The sequence below is a fragment of the Gilbertella persicaria genome (genome assembly GCF_025201335.1).
Source record: "Gilbertella persicaria strain CBS 190.32 chromosome Unknown B0P05scaffold_37, whole genome shotgun sequence".
Lineage (NCBI taxonomy): Eukaryota > Fungi > Mucoromycota > Mucoromycetes > Mucorales > Choanephoraceae > Gilbertella > Gilbertella persicaria.
The window spans coordinates 100,943-110,586 of NW_026251998.1; the positions used below are offsets into that span (position 1 = coordinate 100,943).

At 46.8% G+C, this 9,644-nt stretch overlaps 4 protein-coding genes and 1 non-coding gene across 5 annotated transcripts; 4 read left to right on the plus strand and 1 right to left on the minus strand.

Annotated features, from left to right (window-relative positions):
• Positions 1 to 18: 18 nt before the first annotated feature.
• B0P05DRAFT_514805 (Pre protein translocase subunit Sec66-domain-containing protein) lies at positions 19 to 919 on the plus strand. Its single transcript, XM_051575676.1, has 2 exons — positions 19 to 120; positions 191 to 919. The coding sequence occupies exons 1-2, from the start codon at positions 33 to 35 to the stop codon at positions 739 to 741; spliced, it is 639 nt and encodes a 212-aa protein (XP_051432202.1). The 5' UTR covers positions 19 to 32; the 3' UTR covers positions 742 to 919.
• An 8-nt stretch (positions 920 to 927) lies between these two features.
• On the plus strand, positions 928 to 2,393 carry B0P05DRAFT_552929 (uncharacterized protein). Its single transcript, XM_051579522.1, has 6 exons — positions 928 to 1,185; positions 1,234 to 1,508; positions 1,566 to 1,577; positions 1,643 to 1,870; positions 1,931 to 1,954; positions 2,010 to 2,393. The coding sequence occupies exons 1-6, from the start codon at positions 945 to 947 to the stop codon at positions 2,289 to 2,291; spliced, it is 1,062 nt and encodes a 353-aa protein (XP_051432203.1). The 5' UTR covers positions 928 to 944; the 3' UTR covers positions 2,292 to 2,393.
• A 52-nt stretch (positions 2,394 to 2,445) lies between these two features.
• On the minus strand, positions 2,446 to 2,519 carry B0P05DRAFT_t85. Its single transcript has one exon. It is a non-coding gene; the product is annotated as a tRNA-Val (tRNA).
• B0P05DRAFT_514811 (uncharacterized protein) lies at positions 2,518 to 4,026 on the plus strand (the record flags this gene model as incomplete). The annotated part of the gene is made up of 2 exons (XM_051575677.1): positions 2,518 to 3,358; positions 3,488 to 4,026. The coding sequence occupies exons 1-2, from the start codon at positions 2,878 to 2,880 to the stop codon at positions 4,024 to 4,026; spliced, it is 1,020 nt and encodes a 339-aa protein (XP_051432204.1). The 5' UTR covers positions 2,518 to 2,877.
• Positions 4,027 to 8,265: 4,239 nt separating this feature from the next.
• Positions 8,266 to 9,644, plus strand: B0P05DRAFT_552974 (uncharacterized protein). The gene is made up of 5 exons (XM_051579523.1): positions 8,266 to 8,516; positions 8,546 to 8,710; positions 8,739 to 8,757; positions 8,872 to 9,002; positions 9,032 to 9,644. The coding sequence occupies exons 1-5, from the start codon at positions 8,418 to 8,420 to the stop codon at positions 9,398 to 9,400; spliced, it is 783 nt and encodes a 260-aa protein (XP_051432205.1). The 5' UTR covers positions 8,266 to 8,417; the 3' UTR covers positions 9,401 to 9,644.

Consider the following 9,644-nt stretch of genomic DNA (forward strand, 5'->3'; position numbering starts at 1 on the left):
TTTCTCTTTCTTTCTTTAGTTTAATACAAAATATGAGTTCCTTATTATTGCCAACTATTTACCTTGGTGGCTGTATTGCTGCTATGAGTGCCTTCTCTTATGTGTACCGTAGAGCTACAAGTAAGTAAAAAAAAAAAAAAAAAAAAAAAAAAAGAGAAGTGTTGATCATCTTGACTAACAACTCTTGTAGTGATCCAGTCTTATGAAGCTTGGTTTCCTATCAACACTCAGAAAGAAGAATATATTACACTCTTGAACTGTGATCCAGCTGTACCTGAACATCATTTGCGTGCTGCACTCTTGCGCCGTGCTATGGAAGCTGTGCGTCGTCTTGTCCAAGTTCAACAAGAAAAGCCCGCCCTTCAACAATTAATGAAGACAGGTAGTATTGGCGATGATCTGTGGCGTGAATTCAATGTTGCAGAACAAGAAATCACTGCTGAATTACAGGAAATTGCTGTGGAAGCCAATACATTTAAAGAGAATTGGGGTCAAACTATCTTCAGTACAGCTGCACAAATGCTAGAACATGAAAAACAAAAGCAAATGCAACAAGATATGAAGACAATGCTGGAACAAGAGACTTTGCGCAAAAAGAAACAAGATGAAAGAGAGGCAAAGGAAGCAAAGGAATATGAATTTAAAGAGCAAGAAAGACGCGAAAAAGAGGCAAAGAAGGCAGAAGAGGAATTGTTAAAGATGGAAGAACAAGAAAAGAAGGCATCTAATAAGAAAAAATAACTATAATGACAAAATAAATGGACGTGTGTATTCAGCAATCCCCCCTAAAGTATTGTCTCCTAATGTGTACGACAATATTTTTTTTTCTGTCTTTAAGGAGAGAGAGAAAAAAAACCTGCTTTTAATGCTGGTATTTTAAATATAAACAGTGCAACGTTATCTTTATTTACTTTCTTCCCTTTTTTTCACTTTTTCTTTGTAAAATGGTAGAAAGTTCAGCTCCAATCCAAGTCGACTATGGCATTGTTGGTCCTGATGTGCTAGAAATTGTTTCCGAATTAATTTCTTTACTCTGTATCACTGTACTAGCTACTGCTATTGGATCCAAGACCTCTGGGGAACGAATTAAGACTATCAATTATGGCCGTTTCATGGTCATTTTTCTGTATTTAGTATCTTGGGCCTTTGCTACAACATCTGTAGTTGTTGTCTCTACAAATAATAGTAAGCTGAAAAAAAAAGAGCTATCAAATACCTAAACATATTGTATAGATAATATGGTCTCTTGTACATTGGGCATGCTTTCTTGTGATATTTTTTATGCCGGTAGTAAAATCGTAGTTTATGCATGGTTAATTGAACGTATCTATTTGGTCACTGCTGTCAAAACTGCTCGCTTAAGAACATGTCAATATCGATTTCATCTTGTCTTACTGTGTCCCTATATTATTATTTTTGCTCTCATGTTGACATATAGAAATATTTATTTAGAGTCTGATGGCAAATGCACTATTGGTTTGCAACTGATTGCAAGTGTACCCTTATTGGTGAGTTTATCATGATCATCTCTACATGTATTTACAATTCCCTTTTTTTTTTTTTAGATTTATGACTTTGTAAGTGTTCTTATGCATAAAAATAATAAGGGGGTATAGTACTCGTAAACTGATAACATTCATAGATTCTGAATCTCTACCTTACTTGGCTATTTATGGCTCCTTTGATGAACATTGGCCTTAGCTCAAGAACTAACTGGAAACGAACTCGACTGTATAAGCTCGCAAGAAGAACCCTAGTAGCATCTGTTGTATCCTTGTTGATTTCTTTTGCTAACGTGCTTGTTGTTGTGATTACACACGGGCACGAAAGAGGTCTTGTTTGTCTTACCATGTGTACAGTCGATGTGACAGTAAGTTTATACAAATCTTACTGGCTTTACAGGCATACTGAACATTACTCGATCGTATAGATTAACGCGGCTACGGTACACTGGGTAAGAAATAACATAGTTTGTGACAAAATGTATTGAGTCTATTGTTCTATTTTAGGTTACAACAAACCACAAGGAAAGCAGTAAAAGTGGTGGTCTTGGTAACAAGAAAACGTTTCATACTGCAGATCATATGTCTGCAGAACTTACTTTTGACGCTGAACCTAATCCCATAAGTGACAAGCCTAAATTTGCTGATTTTGGATCTGTTCAAATTGACCGTGATAGTAAACTAAGCGCTAACAGTAAAGAACATCACCTTGAAGAAGATAGCGGTAATGAAAGCATTCGCTCCACGCAGGTCTCACATATAAGCGCAAGACCGTTGCATAGTTATTAATATATTCGTTAATAAAATCCTGTACATGAAAACTTGTTTGTTCACCTCCTTGATTTTTACACACAGACTAATTTGCCATTGTATTAATCAAGAAGAATAGACTAAACAGGTTTCTTGCAAAAAAAAAAAAAAAAAAAGGATTTTTTTAAAAGAGTGATTTCTGGCGGACTCGAACCGCCGACCGTCTGCGTGTTAAGCAGACGTGATAACCGACTACACCAAGAAACCGGTTTTTATTATTTTTTTCAAATACACTTGCTGTTTTTGAAAAAATCTCTGCACCTGGCCTATTAAACCGCGTTTTTCTTTTTTTATTCCAACTTTGCAAATTTCTACGCACATTTTGGTACCAAAAACGTCCCAGTCCGACAACTCTAGCACATTCACTACCGCGATTCCCCTCATTTCGACATCGCAACAACATCATCTCGACATTAGATCGTCATCTACAAACAACCAGTTACCAGACAAAGCTCAAACTTTGTCAGAACCTCTTTCTTCAATTACCAAAACTACTGGTAAAATTTTAACCCGATCAGGTAAGCGGCTGCATAGTTCACTTTCGCCATCACTGATCCCTGCTGACATGACGCGTACCCTGCCTCGATCTCGAGTTGATGACGTCAGCACCCCTTCGAGATCAGCTCATCTCGATCTCGACAAAGACGTTGTCTTTGACTTTGGTGTTTCTGTTCCCCCTTCTTGCTCTGGTGTTGACTCTTTACCAGAAGTAGGTAATGTTGCTTTGCTCTCTTCGGTCCCTTCGGTTTCTTCTCTCTCTCCTTCCCCTCCTGCTTGGTTTGCTGCTTTCCAGGCCAAGTTTGAGCGCCATGAGGAGCGCTTGGCCCAACTGGAGTCCCTGGTCGCCGAGAACTCTGCCCTCAAGAAGGAGCTGGCTGCCGCCCGTTCTAGAATCTTGGAGCTTGAGTCCCAAGCTGGCTCGTCCACTGCCTCTCCCTTGGAGAATGATCTGGTTGCTGCTCCCTCTTCTTCTGTCTCGCCTTCTGCTGCTGGCTCCAAGTGGGCTCAAGTTGCCAAGAGGAACCCTACGCCTGCGGAGGCCTTTGGTAAGTCTAAGAAGTCCGACTCCCCTTCGGTTGCCAAGGCCAAACCCAAGGCTAGGATCACTCCTAAGCAACGCAAGGCCGCTGCCCGTATCTTTTTGGTTTCTTCTTCTGTCGCTGGTACCGGAGTAGATGGTCCTCGCTTTGAATACGTCTACTTGCCAAACAAGTACCGTGACCGTCTCTCCGCCTTCCGCCGCAAGCTGCGACTGATCGGGCTGGATAACAGCCGTGTACTTGATGTGCACTATCCGGCTCGTAACGTCGTAGCCTTGTTGATCCATTCGGCCTATAAGGAGGATCTCCTTAAGGTCATGGCCAAGTACTCGCTTCCGGTCTTGACTGACTTTGATCCTTTCTCTGCGGCCAACGTCAAGGATCCTGCCTTTGCGTCTTTGGATGCTGATGCTCTCTCTGCCAAAGCACGCGAGTTGCAGCAAGCTCGTCTTGTTCGTGCTCTTGGCTACATCCGTGAACAGGTTCGTAGACAGGTGGCCTACGACTTTGTCCGTCAAGGTTGGCTGACCAAGGAGCAAGCTGGCTCCGTGGTTGGTTCTCTCTCCGCTGTGGCTGGTGCTGGTGCTGGTGCTGGTGCTGACGCTCCCTCTGTCTCTGCTTCCAGTATGGATTTTACCTTGGCCGGTGATGGTGAACCGGTCTCCTCCTCTTAATGAGTGAGGTACCTATGGCTCCTTATGCTTCTATGCCCCCTTCCTCTCCTTCTTCCTATGACTTCACCATGACCATATGGAATGCTAATGGTATTGCTCGTCAAGCCATTAGCACTGTAACCGACTACCTCTATGACTCTTCCCTGATTTTCATCACCGAAACCTGGCTTCTTCCTCCTCTCCGCTTCCCTACCTCTTGGCAACAGTATCACACCTATGGGCAACCTGTTGCTGACTCTTTCCGTGGCAAGATGGGTATCTCTCTTTTGGTCAATCCCTCTTGTCCTTATCCTGTTACTCCTCTTCCGTCCTCCTCTCCTTATGTCTTTTCCTGCCAGGTTTCCACCTTTCTCATTCATTGTGTCTATGCCCCTCCTTCCTTGACCGATGATGAGTTTATGTCTCTCCTTATGTCTCTCCCTGATCGCACCCATGCCTCTCAGACCAATGCGTTCATTTGTGGCGATCTGAATGCACGTAGTGTTCCCTTCTTGGTGACTCTCGAAGCAACACTCGTGGTACTCGATTGGCTGAATGGGTTGAAGAAGCTGGTCTCTTCTGCTGGAACTCTCTGCTGGCCAGAGGTGTTCCTACCTTGTTCTCTGCTGCTCGCATGGCCAATGCTCAACCTGGGCACACTAGCTGGAGTAGTGTGATTGACCTGTTCATCAGCTTTGATGATCTGGTCCATCCCTCTTTGGTTGTGCGTGATGTTGGCCTTGGCTCTGACCATGTTCCTGTCTCTCTCTCTTGCTCTCTGCCTGGCTCTCTGCCGCCTGCTCCTGTCGCTCATCCGCGTCTTTTATGGAAACTGTCTTGTCTGGATGATCACAAGAGTGTAGAGCTGTATCAGTCTCTTTTCCGGTTGCATAGCGCGCCGATCAAAAATACACTCTTGGCAGAAGTTAAGTATTCGATTGAAACGGCCTACGGGCAACATAGCAGTCGTACCTCTACTCACGCATCTTCTCCAACCGAAGGGGCTATCCCTGACGTTCATTCTATTGCTAGTAGACTCACTGATACCATCCACCGTTGCCTCGATGAGTCGGTTGGTCGCAAACTACCACGGCCTCCTGGTAACAGCTGGTTCTGGACTGCCACTCTGCAACATTTGGTGGATGCTCGTGAGGACGCCCGAAGAACTTGGAAACGAGCTTCTGACGGTGTTGGTAAGGCTGTACTATGGAAACGATATCTCTTCTGCTGTGACCAGTTCAATGCTGAGCTCAAGCGTCGTCGTCGTGAGACATGGAAGCAGTTCTGTGACAAGCTTTCTTCTGGTTCTTTCTCTGACACCACGGCCACCATCAAGCGGTTGCGTCGTAGTCGGACTACTTCTCCTGGATTCTCTCACCCAGAAGGTCCTGCTGTGGCTGCTACGGTGATGTCCAGTCATCTTCGCTCGGTGTTTGCTGGTGATCACTTGCCTTCTGTTCGTCCGTCTGCTCCTCCTCTGCCATCTGGTCCATGTGTCTCTTCATACCGCTCGGTATCTGCAGTCGCAGTTTGGTCTTGCTCTGTCTTTTCTCTTCCCTCTGGTGGCGCTGGTGCTAATGCTGATGTTGATGATGGGTGTCCCTTTACGGTCGAGCTAGTGTCTGACACTATCAAGAGAAGCTCTCTCGCCGTAAGGCTCCTGGTGTCGACCATCTGCGTACTGAGATGCTGTTGCCCATTGTTGATGACTTGTCTCCTCTCTTGGTCTTGCTCTTTTCTCTTTGCTGGTTCTGGTCTCGGTCCTCTGATTGGTGTACTGCCCAGGTGGTGCCCATCTACAAGAAAGGTGACCCTCTTGATGCAGCCAACTATCGGCCAATTAGCTTGACTTCGGTCATGCGCAAGCTGATGGAGCTGTGTCTATACCCTGACCTGTTGGACTCTGGTCCCCATTGGACATAGTGCAAGGTGGCTTCCGTGCCAATCGTGGCACTCTTGATCAAGCCTTGTCTCTACATGAGTTGTGTCGTCAGCACGCTGATGATCACTTTGGTGAACCTCCTGTCCTATGTTTCTTGGACATCAAGCAAGCATACGATAGCGTGGACCGCAACGTTGTCTGGCGTGCTCTTGAGACCTATGTCTCTGATCCTCTGCTTGGTCTGCTTCGTTGTCTTTTTGACAATGTGCAGGTGGAGGTCTTGGTGTCTGGTGCTCGCTCTCCTTCCTTCTGGCCTGGTACGGGGGTCTTGCAAGGCTCTATCCTGTCTCCGTACTTGTACTCTGTGTACATCAACTCGTTCCCTGCTGCTCTGCGATCTGTCTCTCTGCCTCGCTCGCGTGTGTTTGGATCCATGCCTCAACGCAATATGATGGCCTCTGGATCAACTCACTGCTCTATGCAGACGATGTGGTGTTGATTGGCACTGCTGAGACGATGCCTCGCCTGCTGAAGAAGGCCGAAGAATACTCTCTGTCGCTTGGGTTCAGGTGGAACCCTTCCAAGTGCGTTGTGGTTAATCCACCCCCCTCTGGTCGCTTTTCTTCCCTCCGGTTGTATGGCGCTGCTCTTCCTGTTGCCGAGTCTTTTGACTATTTGGGCTTGCCCTTCAATAGCAAAGCTCACTAGATGCTACCCTGTTGGTCCAGCGTAATGCTCGCTCTGCCATGGTGGCTATGCGTTCTGGTCTACAACCGTTGGGTGTCCACTCAACTGGCTTTTCCCGTTGACCTCTGCTCGGTTGTATGCCACTTTCATACGGCCAAAGTTGGAGTATGGCCTTGCTATCTCTTCTCTCTTGGTGCGCGACCTCAAGGTGATTGAGCGTGCTCAAGACCAGTGTCTCCGACTTGCTTTTGGCGGTCACTCGAAGGCGTCTACAGTGGTGTTCAAGCATTTGACCCACTTGCCTTCTATGAAGGAGCGTGTTGCCATCCTTGGCTTCAAGATGTTGGTGCGTATGCAACAGCTGCCACCTGATACTCTTATTCGGCTATGCTACAGCATATCGCCTCTGCTCCTGCTGCTCCTCGCTTCCGGTGGCCCAAGTTGTTGAAGAACAACCTCATCTGGAAGCTGGTCTGCCACTCTTCTGTCTCTCCTTCTGTCCCTCGCTTTGCCTCTTTGCAGCAGTGGATTGCTACCTCTGGTGGTGATCCCAAGCCTGCCATCAGGCATTATCGTCGTGCCTACTTGGCTGGTCTTCTGGCTAGACCTGATGGCCTTGTTCTCTTGCGTGCTTGTCGTCCCTCTTGGGCATTGACCCCATCCTCCTGCTCCGATGACTGTGTGGGAACGTAGTCGTCTACTTCGGTGGAAGATGGGTTGGCTCCCTGCTCGTCCTGTGCCTTGTCGTTGTGGTCATCCACACGCTCGCGTACCACTTGCTCTCTTGCCTCTCTGTTGCCTCTCGTCTTGGTGTTGCTGCTGATGCTCAGCCAAATCCTCTGGATTTGTGCTGAATCAGCTACCTCGGCTCGGCTCTCCCCATCTCCAAATGACCAACGTCATTCTGCTCTCTCGTGCGCTGGTCCTCCTGGTGGCCAACTCTCTGTGAGATCATGCTGGAGATGGAATGATCTGTCTTCCTGACGCTGAGTTCAGTCCTGTCTCAGTCACTTGGTCTTACCTTCTGGAATGGTTGCTCCTGTCTTTTAAGCGTTGCTCCTCCTGTTCCTCTCTCTACACCTATCTGGTGTAGTTTGAGTCACTTTTTTTTTTTTTTTTTTTTTTTTTTTTTTTTTTTTTTCTTTTATTTTTTTTTTGTATTCTTGTTCAGTGATTTTACTATCTGCTCTTTATTTTTTTGTATTCTTTGTTCCTATGTTAGTTTTCCTTACTCTTCACTGCTCTTATGACTAGACATTTGCCCCCATAGGGATCAGTCTTACAAGTCATTCTAATAAAAATAAAATCTTTTGCCTACACCAAGAAACCACCTTTTTCTCCGGTTTTTATTATTTTTTCAATTCACTTGCTGTTTTTGAAAAAATCTCTGCACCTGTCCTATTAAACCGCGTTTTTCTTTTTTTATTCCAACTTTGCATATTTTACGCACATTTTGGTACCAAAAACGTCCCAGTCCGACAACTCTAGCACATTCACTACCGCGATTCCCCTCATTTCGACATCGCAACAACATCATCTCGACATTAGATCGTCATCTACCAAGAACCAGTTACCAGACAAAGCTCAAACTTTGTCAGAACCTCTTTCTTCAAGCACTAAAACTCTGGTAAAATTTTAACCCGATCCGGTAAGCGGTTGATTTTCCTCTTTCTCCATCTCTGATCCCTGCTGACATGACGCGTACCCTGTCGCGATCTCGAGTTGGTGACGTCAGCACCCCTTCGAGATCAGCTCATCTCGATCTCGACAAAGACGTTGTCTTTGACTTTGGTGTTTCTGTTCCCCCTCTTGCTCTGGTGTTGACTCTTTACCAGAAGTAGTAATGTTGCTTTGCTCTCTTCTGTCCTTCGGTTTCTTCTCTCTCTCTTCTCCTCCTGCTTGGTTTGCTGCTTTCCAGGCCAAGTTTGAGCGCATGAGGAGCGTTTGGCCAACTGGAGTCCTGGTCGCGAGAACTCTGCTCTCAAGAAGGAGCTGGCTGCCGCCCGTTCCAGAATCTTGGAGCTTGAGTCCAAGCTGGCTCATCTGCTGCCTCTCCTTGGAGTGCATGGAGATGATCTGGTTGCTGCTCCCTCTTCTTCTGTCTCGCCTTCTGCTGCTGGCTCCAAGTGGGCTCAAGTTGCCAGAGAACCCTACGCCTGCGGAGGCCTTTGGTAAGTCCAAAAGTCCGACTCTCTCCTGTTGCCAAGGCCAAACCAAGGCAGATCACGCCTAAGCAACGTAAGGCCGCTGCCCGTATCTTTCTCGTTCTTCTCCTGCTGCTGCTGGTACTTGTGTAGACGGCCTCTTTATGAGTAGTCTACTTGCCAACAAGTACCGTGACCGTCTCTCCGCCTTCCGCCGCAAGCTGCGACTGATCGGGCTGGATAACAGCCGTGTACTTGATGTGCACTATCCGGCTCGTAACGTCGTAGCCTTGCTGATCCATTCGGCTACAAGGAGGATCTCCTGAAGGTCATGGCCAAGTACTCGCTTCCGGTCTTGACTGACTTTGATCCTTTCTCTGCGGCCAACGTCAAGGATCCTGCGTTTGCGTCTTTGGATGCTGATGCTCTCTCTGCCAAAGCACGCGAGTTGCAGCAAGCTCGTCTTGTCCGTGCTCTGGGATTCATCAGAGAACAAGTACGTAGACAGGTGGCCTACGACTTTGTCCGTCAAGGCTGGTTGTCGAAAGAACAAGCTGGCTCCGTGGTTGGTCCTCTCTCCGCTGTGGCTGGTGCTGGTGCTGGTGCTGACGCTCCCTCTGTCTCTCCTTCCAGTATGGATTTTACCTTGGCCGGTGATGGTGAACCGGTCTCCTCCTCTTAATGAGTGAGGTACCTATGGCTCCTTATGCTTCTATGCCCCCTTCCTCTCCTTCTCCTATGACTTCACCATGACTATATGGAATGCTAATGGTATTGCTCGTCAAGCCATTAGCACTGTTACCGACTACCTCTATGACTCCTCACTCATTTTCATCACCGAAACCTGGCTTCTTCCTCCTCTCCGCTTCCCTACCTCTTGGCAACAGTACCACACCTATGGTCAACCTGTTGCTGACTCTTTCCGT

What these genes read in the sequence shown, in the direction of transcription:
- B0P05DRAFT_552929 (XM_051579522.1), top strand. Translation starts at nt 945, where the DNA reads ATGGTAGAAAGTTCAGCTCCAATCCAAGTCGACTATGGCATTGTTGGT. An exon ending in TGTGTACAGTCGATGTGACA is followed by an intron (nt 1,871 to 1,930) that starts GTAAGTTTATAC and finishes TCGATCGTATAG; the next exon opens with ATTAACGCGGCTACGGTACA. An exon ending in ACGCGGCTACGGTACACTGG is followed by an intron (nt 1,955 to 2,009) that starts GTAAGAAATAAC and finishes GTTCTATTTTAG; the next exon opens with GTTACAACAAACCACAAGGA.
- B0P05DRAFT_514805 (XM_051575676.1), top strand. Translation starts at nt 33, where the DNA reads ATGAGTTCCTTATTATTGCCAACTATTTACCTTGGTGGCTGTATTGCT. An exon ending in TGTGTACCGTAGAGCTACAA is followed by an intron (nt 121 to 190) that starts GTAAGTAAAAAA and finishes CAACTCTTGTAG; the next exon opens with TGATCCAGTCTTATGAAGCT.
- B0P05DRAFT_552974 (XM_051579523.1), top strand. Translation starts at nt 8,418, where the DNA reads ATGTTGCTTTGCTCTCTTCTGTCCTTCGGTTTCTTCTCTCTCTCTTCT. An exon ending in AGTTTGAGCGCATGAGGAGC is followed by an intron (nt 8,517 to 8,545) that starts GTTTGGCCAACT and finishes CCTGGTCGCGAG; the next exon opens with AACTCTGCTCTCAAGAAGGA. An exon ending in ACTATCCGGCTCGTAACGTC is followed by an intron (nt 9,003 to 9,031) that starts GTAGCCTTGCTG and finishes TTCGGCTACAAG; the next exon opens with GAGGATCTCCTGAAGGTCAT.